Here is a 21,867-nt window from a genome sequence, read left to right on the forward strand (position 1 = left end):
AGGTGCCAGAGGACAGTGTAATAGATAGGTGTCAGGTGCCAGAGGACAGTGTAATAGATAGAAGGTGTCAGGTGCCAGAGGACAGTGTAATAAATAGAAGGTGTCAGGTGCCAAAGGACAGTGTAATAAATAGAAGGTGTCAGGTGCCAGAGGACAGTGTAATAGATAGAAGGTTAATTATGAGTGACAATAAGAATCAGAAGGCCCTAAGTTGTAGTCATGAAAACTGTGGCTTTTAATGTAAACACTACATTCGATTGGTATTCCAGCACGAACATCCCACATGAAAGAACAACCATTCCCTAAAGAGGAGGGAGAAAAAGCAGCACGGAAAAGCATTTACTGGGATAAAAAATTGAGGAAAAAGGAGGGGATCAAAAGAAAAAGAATGCCAAACTGGTATATGTAATAATACACAGTATTCTTTAAAAACATTTAAATCAAGAAGGCAGATAGGGAGGAGAGATACATCTTTCCAAATCTATGTGTGAAGTGAGAGCTGTGCTTTTCTATGCAGACCTGGAAGGTGTTTGAGTACAATTCCCCCAAAATAAAAGAAAGCGCATGAATGTGTACAGCCGCGTACACACCCCGCCCTTAACAGCAATGGGACAGGACGTGCTCCAAAGTGGTTCTTCCAAAATAACAAAATAAAAAAAATAGATATTATATATATATATATAAGTCAGGCTAAGTAAAGACACTGTAATGCAGGGAGAACAGGCAGAAATAATCAGTACAGTTCATAAACATCAGTAAGTCAGTAAAAACAGTTCAAGTGTGGATCACGGGAACGCTTGCAAACATTTTTTTTTAAAGGGGGAAAGAAAAAAATGTTCTGTAGCTACAAAGCACAAGAAATATACTTCAATAATATTACAGAATCATCATTATCATTGATATTGTAATTATAATCATCATCATTTTCTGCATTGTTATTATTGTCATAATCATACTTTTTTGTTAATTTGTTCTTCAATAGTTCCACATTGTAAAGATTTTAGAACCCAAGGATCTACAGCTTTCTACCAAGACACACAGTCCAATGACCCTTGACCTCAAATCTCCACATTACTGGTAACACCCAGTCCATACACCCAGTCCATATGATGGTTGTCTCTTTATGTCGCTGTTGTCTTTCTTTTTTTCTTTCGTTTTTCCATTTCTTTTACCTTTTTTTGTGGATTTTGTAGGATTTTTTCTCAACGTTTTCTATGTGATGCGTTTAACTCCCTCTTTTTATTTGTATTATTATTTTTATAAAAAGGCTGAAGGGTTGCTCATGCTATTTGTGTCAGGAGGCGTGACGGGAGACACCACTACCCAGCTAATGGCCAACCCAAAACAATTAAACGAGGTGAGAGAGGTGGGTGCTAGAAAAATAAAAAGACGAGTGGAGGAATAAAGTACAAGGTGTGTGGTGAGTGCAGAGGTGGTGTGTGGGACAGACGATAAATAAATAAATTAATAAATGATCATAAAAAAGTATAAGTTCCTTACATGATCATGTTAATAGGTATTCATTACAGTAACAAAGTGCTCCTAGGACTATCTCCAAACCTGTCATTCTCCTGGGGTTGGCACTGATACTGACACTTTTCAGATATCCGGTTCAGAGGCTTTGGGTCACACGCTGTGACTCCCCGCTCCATAATCCACACAGCCAATGGCAAAGGCCCAACGGAGTGACAGGAAGGGATGGGTGGAAAAAGGGTGCATCAATCCTGGGTGTTTCCTTTTAACTAAATGATCAAATAGCTGAACAGAACTTCCAGGATTACCATGAAAACCCAGTCTGGTACAAAAGAAAGAAACTGATATTGACTGTCGTACTCATGACCATCATACCTATCATAGCCATTGTTAGAGCTAGAACAGTTTTCAGCATAATTACAACAGCAATATACTCAGGCAAATGTGTACAGGTCACCCATGGACTGATATTCATGTAATAAATATAGACATGATAAACATAAACATAAAAAAAATACAAAAACATTATGAAAAACAAGGTTGTTTTGTTAAAAACAAAAAGACAGTCGGGAAGGGGAAAAAACAAACATTAAATGAGTTCTCAACTTTGTTCTAAAATTTTAAAGGCTGGGTTTCTATAAGAAATCAGTTCTGTTGGCAGCTCTTCGAAGACAAACTAAAAACAATGGGGCCATACTTGCGAACATTAAAACATTTACATTTAAATCCACGCCAGTCAAATAAAATCATTGATGTAGTTGCACGTGATAGAACGCTACTTGTTAGCTTTTCCCATTAGATAACCTGGCATATTTAGCCCTATGCTAACATCACCAGCTGGACATTATTATTTTCTGTAACAAATTCTGTATCAGCCAATTACCAATGTTGACATAGTTGGACGTGACCAAACACTTTTTCATGAGAGCATCCTTAACAGAAGTCACACGTTGATCTGCTAATCAAAGTTACTAAAACAAACACAAAAGTTCAATTGGACAGATAGCTAGCTCACTGTTGTGATCTTGGCTTCTGGTAATTTTCGTTGTTTGCAGCAAGTTCGAATTCCAGGTGAGGTATAGTATAATTAATTATATTTATTGTGATGTAAGGGTGCAGCCAAAACCTTGTAAATTACAAATATATTTAATGTGAAGCTTCTTGGAGTCCCTCTTGCAGACTGACACACTGTTATACAGGAGTGTAGATCTGCTGGAGCACACCGGAGCCCCGCTTCGCCACTTCTTAGAATGGTGCATGTTTAATAAAGTTTAGGTCAAAGCTGAATCAATGTCTAGCAATTTGTCGCCAGACCCACTGGCTCCAGGTCATCTATAAGTCTCAGTTCACTAGTCACCATAACAACACCCACCCGTAGCACACGGTCCAGCAGGTACATCTCACTGGTCATGTCCAAAGCCAACACCTCCTTTGGCCGCCTTTCCTTACAGTTCTCTGCTGCCAATGACTGGAACGAATTGCAAAAAACGCTGAAGTTGGAGACTAACTTTAAACATCAGCTATCTGAGCAGCTTACCGTCCGCTCATCCCCATATTTTTATATACTTTTTTTTGTTGCTCTTTTGCACACCTACATTTCTACTTGCACATCATCATCAGCACATCTATCTGTATATTTTTTAACCTTTATTTAACCAGGCAAGTCAGTTAAGAACAAATTCTTATTTTCAATGACGGCCTAGGAACAGTGGGTTAAGTGCCTGTTCAGGGGCAGAACGACAGATTTACAAATCTGGCACTTAACCCACTGTTCCTAGGCCGTCATTGAAAATAAGAATTTGTTCTTAACTGACTTGCCTGGTTAAATAAATGTTAAAAAATATACAGATAGATGTGCTGATGATGATGTGCAAGTCAGCTCGGGGGTTTGAACTTGCAACCTTCCGGTTACTAGTCCAACACTCTAACCACTAGGCTACCCTGCCGCCCCAATCCGCCCCAATCTTGGCCAGGTCGCAGTTGTAAATGAGAACTTGTCACTGCCCTACCTGGTTAAATAAAGGTGAAATTAAATGTAAAAAAATAAATAACTTAATGATTAATTAGTGTTCTACATAGGCCTAACATACCATACCAAATAGGTTTAAAATATCCCTCTGGTGGCCCGGTTTAACCTATTTCAAGAAATGCCGTGGTGGATAAAAAGTCTAATATCTTTGTGGAATTTGTTATACAGAATAATCACCGACAGCTGGTGAGGTTAGGATAGGGCTAAAATGTGCCAGGCTATTTGATGGGACAATGATACTAATCAATGACGATATTAATTGGCTGATGCACATTTTGAGACGGAGAAACAGTTTAAAGGCAAACTGTTTCTAATGTTTGCAAGTATGGCCCCATTATACACAGTACCAATCAAAAGTTTGGACACACCTACTCATTCAAGGGTTTTTCTTTATTTGTACTAGTTGAGAGAAGGCCAAGAGTGTGCAAAGCTGTCATCAAGGCAAAGGGTGGCTACTTTGAATAATCTAAAATATATTTTGATTCGTTTAACACTTTTTTGGTTTCTACATGATTCCATATGTGTTATTTCATAGTTTGATGTCTTCAATATTATTCTACAATGTAGAAAATAGTAAAAATAAAGAAAAACCCTTGAATGAGTAGGTGTGTCCAAACTTTTGATTGGTACTGTGTATATATTTATATATACGTATGCCTATTAAATTTCATTATTTACCAAGTTGCATTTTCAATTAGAATAATTTCCAGAGGTGAAGCGATCAGGGCTTAGTACAAACCACAGCCTCGCAGGTTGTTGGCGATGATGATGTCAGTAACAGCGTCAAACACCACCTGGATGTTCCCTGTATCCGTGGCACACGTCAGGTGACAGTAGATCTCCTTATTAGGTGAGCGGTTCTTGCTCTCAAATTGTGCTTGGATGTAGGCAGCTGCATCGTCATAGGTGTTAGAACCTGTAATGGAGGTAATGGAGAGAGTAAAAGAGAGGAAGAGGGAGAAAGGAGGAAAGACAGAACAGAGAGAAAGGGAACAGTGAAAGTGTAAGAACTAAGCTGAAGAGAGCTTTTAGGGCCTGAATTCATTCCATTCAATACGTTTTTACATTCTGCTACATAAATATATTAACATAACAAACATAACTATGCAGATAGGTTATTAGTTTGAGCCAGTTTGCTATAGAAGGAAAATAATCCTGCAGCAACAGGAAATGTGAATTATGTGGATTATAATTCATGGACGTCCAAGTCTGAAATTTCAAACTTCAACTACACTACAAGTTGTTTTTTCTTCCCTGCAACAGGGTGATCAAATTAAGATCTTACATCTGTAGTTAGCTCTATTGCAAAAACCACAATACTCTATTGAGAGAACCCATGTGACTTTAGTTACCATGAGAATACAACGGTCCCATTGGCTTAGCTTTGTGTCAGATGTGGACGGCTGCAGAATAACGTTCACTTCTGCAGTGTTTATTTATTTATTATTTATTGCACTGCGTTTCCCAGTCGTCACTGGCCAGGCCGTCATTGTAAATAACAATTTGTTCCTTAAATTGACTCTCCTGGATAAATAAAGGCCAAATAAAATATATAAATGTGTCCCCTGCGGCTCTCTGAGCAGGGAAAGGAAAGGGTATGGTGTCTGTCTGTCTGTGCCTGAGCAAACAGGGACGGAGACAGCCCTCACTGGCCATCCCTTCTCCATGACTGCTCAAGCGTGGCTCTGCTTTTATTCTCTCTTAGGCTATGGTTGACCATCTCACCTTGTCAGACAGGGGAGAGAGAGGGGGCAAGGGGGGTTAGAGAAACTAAATATTTGTATTCCCCTCTGGTTGAATATGCCACAATGTCAACTCCTTTTAAGATCACATAGTCAAGACCGAGGTGGAATTTTGCAGACTCAACTGCAGGGTTTCAGCTAGCAGATACGATTAGGCAATTCTTACATTTACAAAATGTACAAAAGTGTCCATTCAGTTACAAATCTTACCGGTATACTCAGGGAAACAGATACTCAAGGCAGATTTCTTGATCTTTTCGGCAAACAGATCTTTCTTGTTGAGGAAGAGAATGATGGAAGTGTCAATGAAGAATTTGTTGTTACAGATGGAATCGAACAGCATAAGAGACTCGTGCATGCGATTCTGCAGTGGAGAGAAAAGGAGGAAGAGAGAAAGGAGGACAGAAGCAGAGGTAGGAAGAGAGAAAGAGGAGGAAGAGAGGTGGGGAGGGAGAGAGAAACAGATCACGTGGAAAGGTTAGCATCAGAGCAATAAAAACCAAGCTGCACTAGTTGAACCAAGCTTCATGACTTGAGGACAGTAGAGATAGAGAGCCTCCCAAAGCACTCGGACAGGACAGACTGCTAAGTAGGAGAAGAAAGGGTTGCGAATGAAACTTTGTTGAACCAATCCGAACAATTGAGCTCTGCGATAAAGAACATTGAATGGCTAGAATCAGACATAATGAGATGTTTCTAGGAGACAGCTAGCAGCTGCTGTGCTCAGTGTCCATGTGTCTGACAATAACTCAGGTGATAAACAGGGGGCAGAGGAGAGAGACAGGACCAGTCCAATCATCCCTTCACAGTTCTCATCAACATGCAGAGAGATCGAGAAAGAGGATGGAGACATAGTGAAATATTGTGTGTCTGTAAGAGTGTGTGTTGTGGTACTGAGAGAGGTGTTGTGTGTTAGTGTAAAGTTTGTGCGAGTGTGCTGTGCAACGGGCAGTAGTTTGTTTCTCATAGTCCCCTGGGCTCTGTACTGCAGGCGGTGACACACTCATAATTAGTTCAGTAGCATCCCATTGGGCAAGAGAGGACAGAGTAGAGAGAGAGGAGAGAGAGAGAGAGGAGAGGAGAGAGAGAGAGAGAGAGAGAGAGAGAGAGAGAGAGAGAGAGCGCAAAGCACTCACTGCACGGCGGATACACAAACTTGATCATCATCCAACTTGACCTCTATTTAAATAATTCCCTTTTCCAGGGTAAACATGACGCAGAGAGAGTGCCATGAGTCATAAAGAAGCAGGCACTTGGCCTGGGAGAGAGCGACAGAGGGAGAGAGAGAAAAAAAGAGAGTGAGGAAGGGTCAGACAGAGTTTCACGTGGTGCTTTATTATTTCCTTCATATAAATACACCCTTCAATAAATAATCATAACAGTGAAAGAGACGAATGAGCAAACAATAATTACATCAGTGAGACACAAACAACACCTACTAGAGAACAGGCACTAAATCATACCATGACGTACTGTACTGTCAGCATCCTAGTGCTGCTTGTGGGTTGGTGGCTTGGTACGGTGTGGTATGGTTTGGACGGACACTGCATTTTCAAATGAACAACAATTTAATTTCCTCATAGGGGTTGTGGTAAGCTCCAGAGAATAGCCTCCAATGTATTCCATCCATGCTGATGCAGAGACAGTCTTGGTGTCACATAGGGTGAAATGCATTCAGGGAAAGAATTCTCCTTTTCAAAAGTTATATTGTTGTGCCGATTGTTTTATTATTTATGGCTGCAGTTGAAATATTGGTATGTTTTGCCTGCTGTGATTGGAAGTACCTTGGTGTGTATATGTGTTTTGTATGTGCGTGCATGTGTGCTTGACAGGGACTGACACACTGGGTGCTGGGAGAGCCTGACAGCTAATCAACTGTATTATAGCTCCAGACAGCTTCTGTACATCACAGCTTCTGTACATCACGTGAACCATCTCCACCAAGGGAAAGTGCAGATGTGGTAAACTAATCTCTACTACATCAGAGGACCACACTACTGTATTCTCTCTCTCTCTCTCTCTCTCTCTCTCTCTCTCTCTCTCTCTCTCTCTCTCTCTCTCTCTCTCTCTCTCTCTCTCTCTCTCTCTCTCTCTCTCTCTCTCTCTCTCTCTCTCTCTCTCTCTCTCTCTCTCTCTCTCTCTCTCTCTCTCTCTCTCTCTCTCTCTCTCTCTCTCTCTCTCTCTCTCTCTCTCTCTCTCTCTCTCTCTCTCTCTCTCTCTCTCTCTCTCTCTCTCTCTCTCTCTCTCTCTCTCTCAGACTGGAGATCCAGTTTACTCAGGGCCACATATTGTACCTCCCATTCGTTTCTCTCCAGCAGATACACTTACCAATCTATCTCTTTACCTTAGCCCATAAGACTCCATTATCCATCAGCCTCACTGCTGTGCACATAAACTCTATTACCAGCGTTCTCTCTGCCTGCCGTTCCCTGATCTTATTACCCTTCATTCCCTGGACCAAGGACACAGGATTTATAGGCCATCAGTCATATGTAAGGCCAAGCTATACAATGAGCAGAGACCATCTGGTTGGGTGCTCTGGGACACACACACATGCCCTGTTAGACTTCTGAAGGCTTCCATCTTAGTTTAGCCTCTGGTATAGAAAACTCCAGCTGTGACTCTGCCTGCCTACACCGCAGCACGGACAAGCTTTTTATTCATCATAAAATGTGGCACACCAACACCGTCTCAACAGATTTGGCACAGAATGAGATTTCTTCTGCCCATGAGAACTCAGAGACCATGTCCTGTTGTGGAGCTGGCACAGCCTTTGCTTTCTGCAGCGCACTTACCCGAAGCAACACAGTAACTTACTGCAATGGTGTTGTAGTGTACTGCAGCACAGTCAACAAATCTTTCACAGAGCCCAGAGAATCAACGCAGTGGCTGTCAGAGTCACCTGACACACAGGAGGCTGCACCTGCCAGCTAAGGCAGGCGTGGTGCTGAGAATGATCGTCATGGAAACATCTGCCCTACCCCCACTCACCCGGCACCTGCATGGGTGTGACAAATGAGTGATTTCGAAGAGAGCTCCCTACAGCCATGACAAGAGCACAGCTAAAAGAGGAGGACGGAATCAAACCTCAGGGAGCAGGGTTTTATTTGGCAAGAAACCAACAGGTTTTTCCCCTTCTTAGGGTGGTTTGGCATTATCTGGCAAATGACAGGGAGGGTGTTGTGACATTTGGTGTCCTTCCTGAGGTTCTGTGTAATGAGGAATGGAACAGCTGTTTCCTGGATAACCTCATCCTACACACGCTCTCTCTTACAGTATACTACAAACAGATACTAACTTATTTGACCTCACACACACACACACACACATTAAACACCCCCTGCTTATCCTATTGACGCTCCCATTAAGAATATAGCATTGGTAAGGTAAATAAGTTACTGACATAGCCATGCCAATCACCATCAATGTAAGTCAAACAACTCCCAGTGCTTGATTGAGACTGCTGAGGCACCTAAACCTCAACAAGAAAATCTGGACTAAATATGACGGGTGAATATTTCTACAGCTCTAACTCAACAGGCAGTGACTTTTATGAAGATTACCACTGCTACCAATTTCTATTATAAATGGGTTAAAAATTAGTTACGCAAATACACTGTACGGTTTGGGCAAATGTACCCTTCAGTGAGACCACTGCAGTGTAAAAGGGCTCAAAACATCTTTGGCTGTACTTTCAAATCTAACACATTTCACACCGAAAAATTGAATCGTACAAATATTAGACAATAGCCCAAAAAAGCCATCCAATACAAAAATCTTAGAACCCACATGACATAAGCGGAACAAATAATATTTCAACAAAATTCCTGAAATTCACATTATTTACACGGCAACATCTTCCACTAGCCACAAACACATCTCCAACTCCTCAACTCCAATTCCCACTTCAAAGTGTTTCACAAAACTGTCCAGGCACAAATTCCTCTCATTTCAGATGACTACTACTCAATAAGCAAAAGAGATACTTTGTTGGTAAAGATGAGCAGTTTTCCTTGTAAACTGTATATTATTGTTTATGGTGGTGACCCAATTCCAGTTAGGCAATTATTACTGTTGTGTAACATTGTGCAAGTGTTTTAGTAAAACAATGCAGCATATTGCCAAACATACAGAAATAATCTACCGCTAAAATGACTTTTGTATCAAATTGTCAAAATGTATATTCTTTATCAAACTAAAACGAATTGTTCCATTCAAGAGTCCTCTATTTTTCCTGACTTCACCTCTCCTTGTGATGTGCAAAGCCTGAGGCCTAAAATACAGCTGTCTCTCTTTCTAAAACTGATTTAAAATGTTTTATTATATAAACAAATCTAAAACCATAAAAGACTGAGGGAAAAGTGGAGGAGATGGGTCTATCCAGGGACACACTGGGTCTATCCTCTGGGTTAATACAGGCCACAACCACGCAGGTTTTTGGCGATGATGACATCGGTGACAGCGTCAAACACAAACTGGATGTTGTTGGTGTCGGTGGCACAGGTGATGTGGGCATACACTTCCTTCTGGAGGGACTTGTTCCTGGTCTCGTACTGAGACTGTATGTGGCCCACCGCCTCCATGAAGGTGTCCGTGCCTGCAGAAAGGTGTGAAAAGGCAGGAGAAAAAGGAAATGGAGAAAATATATGGTCCAAGACGGGATGTGGAAAGGTCGGTTAATAAAAGAAAGAAGAAGTAGAAAGATGAAAATAAAAAGGGAAAGATAAGCAGACAAAAAATAAAAAGATATAAGGACAAGAACGGACACAAAACTATGTTTTTTTTCAATATTACACACCCAATGTAAAAACTAGTGTTTGTCTAAGTGGCTTGATTATCCTGTAACTGCGTAGGGAGGCCTTGGTTTACACAGCGAGTACAGCAGGCTAGCCAGACTCCTGGGCTGCTCTGCACTATAAGCCCTACGATGATAACATGGAGTCATGCCAGGTAAGGGGTGAGTAAATGAGAAGAGAATAATAAGACCGAATCCTCTTCTCCAGTTCTGATTCCGAAAGCTAATAATCCCTCTTCAAGCCTTTCTACACATGATCCCTCATTGCCACACTATCCCTTCTTCTAGTTGTCCTTCCTGTTGCTACTCCATCCCTCTGTTCTCCTAGCCCAATAGCCTCCACTCTTCATCAATTACCTGTGTACTCCGGGAAGCAGATACTAAGGGGAGATTTCTTAATTTTCTGCTCGAATATGTCCTTCTTGTTGAGAAATAGAATGATGGAGGTGTCTGTGAACCATTTGTTGTTACAGATGCTGTCGAACAGCTTCATAGACTCATGCATGCGGTTCTGTGGGTATAGAGAAAACAACGTCAGTCAGTCTGCTGTGTGGCTCTCTTTCTAACTATGTCACACAAAATAAGAGAAACAAGTGAAGAAAGGAAACTACAAAGCAGAACAGAAACTAAACTTGAAATGCCCCTTCCAGGAGTTAAAGCGTTAACTGTATATGAGCCACTTCCCCTGAGATCCAAGAACATTCTAAAATAAACTGTCTACAGTATTTCATTATCATGATCCTGTTTGCCACAGTGTCATGGTAATATGTTAAGTATGACTAGTATGCAGCATCCTGGGAGGGTAGCCTTGTTCATGCACAATGTTATTAGGTACGTAGCCTTGGTCTAGGACAAACCCTGTGTGCTTCTCTCTAGAACAGGGATGGGAGGGCATGCAAATACATTTCTAGACAATTGATACGTAATTTCACCAGGGGGTTTGTAGAGTTGGAAGCAGACACTCAATCTGGTGTGGGTGAATTGTTGCCTTGTTCTCAATAACAGTGGAAAAGACACAAAGAAGAAAGTCACGACTGCTCCTTTACAGCCAATCACATTCCACTTAGAGCAGCAGAGAGGGCTCGCACAACCCAATCAGATTAAATAGAGCAGAGGAAAAAGCCAATCATAATCTGTTGATAGAACAAGATGAGTCACAGAGACTGTTCTTGTAGTGTTAGTAATTCTTAGAAAATGTAAGAGAGAGAAAGAGAAGAGATAGGAAAACTAATGACCATAGTTTAGCATTTCTCTCATCAGTTGATTGAGCCTCTGACAAGTAACTCTGAGAACAAGGCAATGCATACTACAGTACAGACAGTGTCATATCATCCTCACAGTGCAAGTCACAGGCACTCACAGGTAAATACACACAGTTACATAGAGTACATACATTCTATGTACACATAGAATTACATCACAGCCAGAAGGAGTGCTGCTTTTAACTCTTTCCAGTTGATTTTGGACTCTTTGTCCTGGTTTAAGGTTTCATACCTGTACACATGTTTGGTGGGAGGGCCCTCTGTGGAACCAGGTGGGTTTTTAGCATTTGGCGATTGGTTAGAGAGGACAGCCGGTGGCGAGAGATGACAGGAGAGGAGCTGAGACGAGAAGACGTTGAAGGAGAGACGAGAGCTGCTGGGGGGGCTCAGTGGAGCAGAGATGGACATGCACAAGGGCCCAACTCATCTCCCCTCTTAAACACACACACGTGCACGCTCGCAGAAGCAGAAACGCACCCACAGTCATGTGCTAGCACGCACACACACACTCCCCCCAACGATAAAAGGAGAAAACTGTAGAGCAGGCAGGAAGGACCGAAACCAAACCTTGCAGTTACATTTATTGAACAGGATTGCTGTAGAAACATTTTTTCGATGCCCTGCTGTGCACGTCTTTGAGTTGGTGCTAATACTTGCATGAAGGGGAAAAACAGGGAAAGGAAGCCAGATAGAGGGAGCAAGAAATTCATGCGTTTGTGTGTGTGTGTGTGTGTGTGTGTGTGTGTGTGTGTGTGTGTGTGTGTGTGTGTGTGTGTGTGTGTGTGTGTGTGTGTGTGTGTGTGTGTGTGTTGATACACACGTGCGGGCATGTGTATAGGAGTCCAGGAGTAAACAAATATGACTTTGATTTAGGAGCCCGTCAACCTGTTAGAAGAATAGTTCAATAGAGCCATTGTTCCTTCCTTGTTTGGTTTATCATGTCTGTTAATCAGTCTGTACTGAATTAAGGGAATTGCCTTCTATTCTCAAACATTTTGTTGTATTTTCAAGTAGGATTATCCTGAACTATAGAAATAGTTCCAAAATAAACCCAGCTGCTTTTGGAAATGGCGGTAGAATAAATGTAATGAGGCTTTTAAACAGGCCTGGGAGAGATTATACTGGATGTTAGAGTTGTATATCGCACATATAGGCCCCGAAAACACTGTTCACGCACTGCCATTGGTCATGGGGGTGCTCAGGGATGCTCACTAACTAAGCAACTGTATGGAAATCAACTAATTTTCCTGGGCATTAACACCAGCTGATACAACCAGAGGTTATAGTAGAGAACTGGGTGGAACCAGATGGGAAGTGTGACTGCTGTGTTTACATAGAGAGAAATACAGTAACTACGTGGTCTAATCTAATGCTGTGTTATGTAAAGCTCCTCACATATTTTTGCTTATCAAAAAACGAATCCAAAATGAATCTGCACTTGCATGTGAACGGTCATAAGCTAAGCTACTGTACCTTAGCAATGTGTTTCAGAGCAGAGATAAACCTGAGGATCCATAGATAAAAGGGTTGGTAATGGTAATTGTGAACCCTTCATTTCAACATGAGTAGCAGGAAACCAGGGATGTGGTACACTGGCGTACCACACCTCCCCGCAGCCCAGGCAATGCCCTTTTAGTGTAACAGCTGTTTGAAAAGATTTCAGCCTGCTTTAGTGGGATGGAGTTATGACATCACCAGGCAGTAAATTAGTAGACCAATAAGAAAGAGAGTTCCAAACCTCTATGCTAATAACAGCTAGTTTTCAGTTTTCCCCTTTTCACTCAGACCAGTCCCAGCTAAATGTGTAGAATAGCAAGAAGTTATCCGTTTTCATTACTCGGACCTCGCGAAACAGCGCTACGCCACTGGATGTGTACTGTACATACAGCGCCAAGCAAAAGTATTCATCCCCCTTGGCGTTTTCCTATTTTGTTGCATTACAGCCTGTAATTTAAATGGATTTTTATTTCTTGTAATGGACATATAGAAAGTAGTCCAAATTGGTGAAGTGAAATGAAAACAATTACAATTACTTAAAAAACAAAAAACTGAAAAGTGGTGAGTGCATATGTATTCACCCCCTCTGCCATGAAGCCCCTAAATAAGATCTGGTGCAACCAATTACCTTCAGAAGTCACATAATTAGCTAAATTAAGTCCACCTGTGTGCAATCTAAGTGTCACGTGATCTGGCACATGATCTGAGTATATATATACCTGTTCTGAAAGGCCTCAGAGTCTGTAACACCACTAAGCAAACGGCACTATGAAGACCAAAGAGTTCTCCAAACAGGTCAGGGACAAAGTTGTGGAGAAGTACAGATCAGGGTTGGGTTATAAAAAAAGAAAGAAACTTTGAACATCCCACAGAGCAACATTAAATCCATTATTCAAAAATGGAAAGAATATGGCACCACAAGAGAAGACCGCCCACCAAAACTCACAGACCAGGCAAGGAGGGCATTAATCAGAGAGGCAACAAAGAGACCAAAGATAACCCTGAACGAGCTGCAAAGCTCCACAGCGGAGATTGGAGTATCTGTCCATAGGACCACTTTAAGCTGTACACTCCACAGAGCTGGGCTTTACGGAAGAGTGGCCAGAAAAAAAGCCATTGCTTAAAGAAAATAATAAGCAAACAAGTTTGGTGTTCGCCAGTAGGCGTGTGGGTGACTCCCCGTGTGGGTGACTCCCCAGACTAAAATGGAACGTTATGGCCATCAAGGAAAATGCTATGTCTGGCGCTAACCCAACACCTCATCATCCAGAGAACACCATCCCCACAGTGAAGCATGGTGGTGACAGCATCATGCTGTGGAGATGTTTTTCATCGGCAGGGACTGGGAAACTGGTCAAAATTGAAGGAATTATGGATGGCGCTAAATACAGGGACATTTTTGAGGGAAACCTGTTTCAGTCTTCCAGAGACTTGAGACTGGAACGGAGGTTCACCTTTCAGCAGGACAATGACCCTAAGCATACTGCTAAAACAACACTTGAGTGGTTTAAGGGAAAACATTTAAATGTCTTGGAATGGCCTAGTCAAAGCCCAGACCTCAATCCAGTTGAGAATCTGTGGTATGACTTAAAGATTGCTGTACACCAGCGGAACCCATCCTACTTGAAGGAGCTGGAGCAGTTTTGCCTTGAAGAATGGGCAAAAATCCCAGTGGCTAGATGTGCCAAGCGTATAGAGACATGCCCCAAGAGACTTGCAGCTGTAATTGCGGCAAAAGGTGGCTCTACAAAGTATTGACTTTGGGGTGAATAGTTATGCACAAGTGTTTTTTGTCTTATTTCTTGTTTGTTTCACTAGAAAAAATAAACAAAATAGGAAAAATGCCAAGGGGGCAAATACTTTCGCAAGGCACTGTAGCCCCGGTGTAGGAAACTGTTGTTCATTATGTTGATGTATTCAACTAAGGAAACGTACATGACTCATATTAAAAGGAAATTATTGTACTGCATTGTAGAGTGTTTTATGGAGATATAGACACAATTAATTAAGTGTGTGTGTGTGAGAAACTCACCGTGGTTTCGTCTTCATGCAGCACCTGGTCGTACCCACTCAGTGCCACACAGAAGATAATGGCTGTCACGTCCTCAAAGCAGTGGATCCATTTCTTCCTCTCCGACCTCTGACCTCCCACATCAAACAGCCTGTGGAACACACACCATCCATTACACGTGCACAGAAAAACCAAAAGCAACCATTCAGAGGATCACATACTGTAGTATAAAGTATACAGTGTCAGTACAATATCTACCACATACAGTCAGTCTGACATAGCAAAAACACATTGGTATGGCATATCTCTATTCATTTTGAAATTGCTCCCACTTATAGTTTGAGTAACATAGCTACTGTAATTTTCCCATTGAGGTTAGGCTCATGCACAGATTTCCAACCACTCCCTACATCTGGAGAACAATGGATTTCAAAGGGTTTTCTGCCACAGGCCAGCGAACAGAAGGCTGTAGAGGTCTCTGTACTGTAGATACAGCATTTCAGGTCAGGGGCAGGGCACACCCACAACTGCTGGGGTTATTGGAACAGGTCTGGGAAAGGACAACAGTCCAGTACCACGAGACTAGAACATTCTTCAGTACCGGAACACTACATTAGCCCTCACAAAAAGCCTGTCAGAGAGCAAGTTTTAGGATCAGGAATTAATGGAACATCAAAGCCTGACAGTCCTGCACTGTTTTATACATATTATATTAAAGGCCCAGTGCAGTCAAAAACGTGATTTCCCTGTGTTTTCTATATATTTACACACTGAGGTTGGAAAAATACTGTGAAATTGTGAAAATTATTATAATGCTGTTTTAGTGTAAGAGCTGTTTGAAAAGACGGCCTGAAATCTCAGCCTGTTTTGGCATGATAGATATTTTGCCCTGCCTGTTGACATCATCACGCAGTCAATTAGTTAATAGACAAATAAGAGAGCTCCAAACCTCTCTGCCAATAACAGCTAGTTTTCAGTTTAGAACACTCCTTGAAATCCAATCAAAATTATTGCTTGAGAAATGTAAAACAATCAAAGTAAGGTACTTAATTGTTACCCAGAAATGATTTAATAGAGATAAAAATGGCTGAATTGGACCTTTAACACATTATTTTCATAATGTATTTTTTGTTCTCAATCAGCTGACTGAGTCAAAGAAGGAGATGAACAAAGAGCTGCTTTGTGCTAGCAGGCCCTTCAGGCAGGCAGGCCCTTCAGGCAGGCAGGCAGGAAGGCTGCTGTGTGAGGAGCAGAGGAAAAATACAAGCCCTCTGTTTGGTGATATAAAAACAACTGATATTAACATGATCATGTTAAACCAAGGAAAGGGGAATACCTAGTTAGTTGTGCAACTGATTGCATTCAACTGAAATGTGTCTTCCGCATTTAACCCAACACCTCTGAATCAGAGAGGTGCGAGGGGCTGCCTTAATAGACAATCACGTCTTCGGCGCCCGGGAAAGGGTGGGTTAACTGCCTTGCTCAGGGGCAGAACAACAGATTTCTACCTTGTCAAAAAACAAGCTGAATTGGGGATTTTAATTGCACATCCCGCTTTTTCAATGTTTCATCCCACTTTAAAAAAGAATGAGTAATATAATGAATTGGTAGCACTAGATTTTACAGTGCATTAAATACCACAAAATATCCAGGTAATACTTAATGATTTAAACTTAAATAGTATGTCTTCAGGTTTGGCAGTTCTAGAATAATTAACTAGAGATTATAATTTAAATGTAGATTCAGTCACAGCTCCTTTTCTCCCAGCGCTCTTGTGCTGATCCCAGTGCTCATTCATTTAAAAAAAGAACATGTTAATTACCATGGTACAATAATGGAAAAAAAAAATGAATCTAGGGTACAATCCATGTATGACACATCATAATCACCATTTAACCACACATACTTTAGCTACAGAAGAATACTGTTTACACAACCAGGTCTCAGAGCATTTCGCATGATTCTGTATGTAAATCCGAGACACTTAGTATGATATGTTATGTTTCGTATGGTATGTATTCATTTGGGGATGTCCATCACCCATTTCATATGATATATTGTGAATTACAATTCATATTATTTGTTCCGAATTTGCAAAATGTACAATGTTCCGAATTTGCAAAATGTACAATGTTATGAATTTGCAAAACGTATGATATGTTGTGAATTCTAGCTAAGTGGCTAATGTTTGCAAGCTGGCTAACGTTAGCTAGGCTAGGTTTCAGGTTAAATTTAGGAGTTATGTTAAAGGGTTAAGGGAAGGGTTAGCTAACATGCTAAGTAGTTGCAAAGTAGCTAAAAAGTAGTAAGTAGTTGAAAAGTTGCTAATTAGCTTACAAAAGTTTCCCGTGATGAGATTCAAGCTTGCAACTTTTGGGTTGCTAGACATTCGCGTTATACGCCCACCCAACCACCCTACTTTTGTCTTTGCCTTAAGTGACCATCTGTCTTGTGCAACCATACCAAACGTAACCTATCATACTAATTAGTGTCCCAGATTTACACAGATTTACACAGATTTACATACATCTATGAGACTAGACGTCTATGAGACTAGACGTCTGGTTCCATGAAAAGGTCAACGTAAATGCAGCATAACCAGTTGGAATATATATAAAAAAATAATCATTAAGTAGTTAGAGTAGAGAGACATTTGAGGAGGAAGAGGAGCACTGAGCCAATGTCTTACCTGAAGTGCAGATTCTTGAAGACGAAGTGAGTTTCTACAATGCCAGTGGTCTTGACTCGGGTTCTGAGGATGTCCTGCTCTGTGGGCTGGTAGTCAGGTGCACCGATCCGGTCTAAACTGTCTAGGTAGCTGAGGAAAGACAGAGGCCAGTTAGGATCAATCCATTGGACTAAACTGTAAGGACTGAAACAGGGCCTCTGTGTAATTCTGGGTCAAGTACACACTGGTTTTCATTGCACCACAGAACTAAATTAAGTGATTCAAATCATTGATTGGAGAGATAGTAGTCTGGCCTAAAAACCAGAGGATTAGACAACATTGGAATTTGAAGGGCTGGAACAGTGCACTCCAGTTACGAGGCCAATAATGGACATATTAGACAGGAACTATCAAAGACTGGTCTATTGCTCAAAATATAGCACAACATCAGCTAGAGCAGCTGGGATTGCTTAGGACTGGGTGCAAATCTACTGCTCCACATGCAGGAGTGGTGACGATCAATATGAGGGGAAATAGACAAGGATGACAACCCAGGAAAAACAAGCTGTAACTCCCTCCATGTGGAGAGGATCATACATCACACCCAAGACAAACCAACAGTCAGCACCCAGTAATGTGGTAGAGGTTCATCACACCCAAGACTAACCAACAGTCAGCACCCAGTAATGTGGTAGAGGTTCATCACACCCAAGACTAACCAACAGTCAGCACCCAGTAATGTGGTAGAGGTTCATCACACCCAAGACAAACCAACAGTCAGCACCCAGTAATGTGGTAGAGGTTCATCACACCCAAGACTAACCAACAGTCAGCACCCAGTAATGTGGTAGAGGTTCATCACACCCAAGACTAACCAACAGTCAGCACCCAGTAATGTGGTAGAGAGGTTCATCACACCCAAGACTAACCAACAGTCAGCACCCAGTAATGTGGTAGAGGTTCATCACACCCAAGACTAACCAACAGTCAGCACCCAGTAATGTGGTAGAGAGGTTCATCACACCCAAGACCAACCAACAGTCAGCACCCAGTAATGTGGTAGAGGTTCATCAAACCCAAGACTAACCAACAGTCAACACCCAGTAATGTGGTAGAGGATCATCACACCCAAGACCAACCAACAGTCAACACCCAGTAATGTGGTAGAGGATCATCACACCCAAGACTAACCAACAGTCAGCACCCAGTAATGTGGTAGAGGATCATCACACCCAAGACCAACCAACAGTCAACACCCAGTAATGTGGTAGAGGATCATCACACCCAAGACTAACCAACAGTCAGCACCCAGTAATGTGGTAGAGAGGTTCATCACACCCAAGACTAACCAACAGTCAGCACCCAGTAATGTGGTAGAGAGGTTCATCACACCCAAGACAAACCAACAGTCAGCACCCAGTAATGTGGTAGAGGATCATCACACCCAAGACCAACCAACAGTCAACACCCAGTAATGTGGTAGAGGATCATCACACCCAAGACTAACCAACAGTCAGCACCCAGTAATGTGGTAGAGAGGTTCATCACACCCAAGACTAACCAACAGTCAGCACCCAGTAATGTGGTAGAGGATCATACATCACACCCAAGACAAACCAACAGTCAGCACCCAGTAATGTGGTAGAGAGGTTCATCACACCCAAGACTAACCAACAGTCAGCACCCAGTAATGTGGTAGAGGATCATACATCACACCCAAGACAAACCAACAGTCAGCACCCAGTAATGTGGTAGAGGTTCATCACACCCAAGACTAACCAACAGTCAGCACCCAGTAATGTGGTAGAGGTTCATCACACCCAAGACTAACCAACAGTCAGCACCCAGTAATGTGGTAGAGGTTCATCACACCCAAGACTAACCAACAGTCAACACCCAGTAATGTGGTAGAGAGGTTCATCACACCCAAGACTAACCAACAGTCAGCACCCAGTAATGTGGTAGAGGTTCATCAAACCCAAGACTAACCAACAGTCAACACCCAGTAATGTGGTAGAGGATCATCACACCCAAGACTAACCAACAGTCAGCACCCAGTAATGTGGTAGAGGATCATCACACCCAAGACCAACCAACAGTCAACACCCAGTAATGTGGTAGAGGATCATCACACCCAAGACTAACCAACAGTCAGCACCCAGTAATGTGGTAGAGGATCATCACACCCAAGACCAACCAACAGTCAACACCCAGTAATGTGGTAGAGGATCATCACACCCAAGACTAACCAACAGTCAGCACCCAGTAATGTGGTAGAGAGGTTCATCACACCCAAGACAAACCAACAGTCAGCACCCAGTAATGTGGTAGAGGATCATCACACCCAAGACCAACCAACAGTCAACACCCAGTAATGTGGTAGAGGATCATCACACCCAAGACTAACCAACAGTCAGCACCCAGTAATGTGGTAGAGGTTCATCACACCCAAGACTAACCAACAGTCAGCACCCAGTAATGTGGTAGAGAGGTTCATCACACCCAAGACTAACCAACAGTCAGCACCCAGTAATGTGGTAGAGGATCATCACACCCAAGACTAACCAACAGTCAGCACCCAGTAATGTGGTAGAGAGGTTCATCACACCCAAGACTAACCAACAGTCAGCACCCAGTAATGTGGTAGAGGATCATCACACCCAAGACTAACCAACAGTCAGCACCCAGTAATGTGGTAGAGGTTCATCACACCCAAGACTAACCAACAGTTAGCACCCAGTAATGTGGTAGAGGATCATCACACCCAAGACTAACCAACAGTCAGCACCCAGTAATGTGGTAGAGAGGTTCATCACACCCAAGACTAACCAACAGTCAACACCCAGTAATGTGGTAGAGGATCATCACACCCAAGACTAACCAACAGTCAGCACCCAGTAATGTGGTAGAGAGGTTCATCAAACCCAAGACTAACCAACAGTCAACACCCAGTAATGCGGTAGAGAGGTTCATCACACCCAAGACTAACCAACAGTCAGCACCCAGTAATGTGGTAGAGAGGTTCATCACACCCAAGACTAACCAACAGTCAACACCCAGTAATGTGGTAGAGAGGTTCATCAAACCCAAGACTAACCAACAGTCAAGCACCCAGTAATGTGGTAGAGAGGTTCATCACACCCAAGACTAACCAACAGTCAACACCCAGTAATGTGGTAGAGAGGTTCATCACACCCAAGACTAACCAACAGTCAGCACCCAGTAATGTGGTAGAGAGGTTCATCACACCCAAGACTAACCAACAGTCAACACCCAGTAATGTGGTAGAGAGGTTCATCAAACCCAAGACTAACCAACAGTCAGCACCCAGTAATGTGGTAGAGAGGTTCATCACACCCAAGACTAACCAACAGTCAACACCCAGTAATGTGGTAGAGAGGTTCATCAAACCCAAGACTAACCAACAGTCAGCACCCAGTAATGTGGTAGAGAGGTTCATCAAACCCAAGACTAACCAACAGTCAACACCCAGTAATGTGGTAGAGAGGTTCATCAAACCCAAGACTAACCAACAGTCAGCACCCAGTAATGTGGTAGAGAGGTTCATCACACCCAAGACTAACCAACAGTCAGCACCCAGTAATGTGGTAGAGAGGTTCATCACACCCAAGACTAACCAACAGTCAGCACCCAGTAATGTGGTAGAGGATCATCACACCCAAGACTAACCAACAGTCAGCACCCAGTAATGTGGTAGAGAGGTTCATCACACCCAAGACTAACCAACAGTCAACACCCAGTAATGTGGTAGAGGATCATCACACCCAAGACTAACCAACAGTCAGCACCCAGTAATGTGGTAGAGAGGTTCATCAAACCCAAGACTAACCAACAGTCAACACCCAGTAATGTGGTAGAGGATCATCACACCCAAGACTAACCAACAGTCAGCACCCAGTAATGTGGTAGAGGATCATCACACCCAAGACTAACCAACAGTCAACACCCAGTAATGTGGTAGAGGATCATCACACCCAAGACTAACCAACAGTCAGCACCCAGTAATGTGGTAGAGAGGTTCACACATATATTACATCCAAACATCTTCTCTCCCTTCATCTGTGTTTTATGTGTAATGGTGTCATTCACTGATCTGTGTCCAGTTGATCTTCATCTGTGAGACTTCACTGGGAAGCTGCAATATTTGCCAGCAGTGTGTTAACATTCCACCCTGGCCACTGGCCTGGTGACACGACCCAATGAGGGGGGCACTTCCACTGCACAACACAACCCTACACTGCATGGAGCCGCAATACGGTATGTTGCTGAATGCTTTTAAATGTGTGTACACGTGAAATGTTTGATAAATGACTAACACAAGCCGATGTTCAGTGGTAAATGTGCTGCATCCGTTGCCAAGCTCTCTGTT

At 42.4% G+C, this 21,867-nt stretch overlaps 1 protein-coding gene across 3 annotated transcripts in view; it reads right to left on the reverse strand.

The window, feature by feature from the left end:
* Window positions 1-211: 211 nt before the first annotated feature.
* Window positions 212-21,867, reverse strand: part of LOC118374081 (guanine nucleotide-binding protein G(o) subunit alpha) — a 164,006-nt gene continuing 142,350 nt past the window's right edge. The window contains exons 5-8 of one of the 3 annotated variants that reach the window (XM_035760440.2): window positions 17,499-17,627; window positions 14,831-14,960; window positions 10,397-10,550; window positions 212-4,418 (exon numbers count right to left, since the gene is read on the reverse strand). In XM_035760440.2, the coding sequence (XP_035616333.1) occupies window positions 4,231-4,418; window positions 10,397-10,550; window positions 14,831-14,960; window positions 17,499-17,627 (601 nt within the window). In that variant the 3' untranslated portion in view covers window positions 212-4,230. Of the gene's footprint in view, window positions 4,419-5,454; window positions 5,609-8,332; window positions 9,842-10,396; window positions 10,551-14,830; window positions 14,961-17,498; window positions 17,628-21,867 lie in introns of those variants that run through there. The other 2 variants (XM_052465724.1, XM_035760439.2) reach the window with 2 other exon arrangements.

Source organism: Oncorhynchus keta, chromosome 17, assembly GCF_023373465.1.
Source record: "Oncorhynchus keta strain PuntledgeMale-10-30-2019 chromosome 17, Oket_V2, whole genome shotgun sequence".
Taxonomy (NCBI): Eukaryota; Metazoa; Chordata; class Actinopteri; order Salmoniformes; family Salmonidae; genus Oncorhynchus; species Oncorhynchus keta.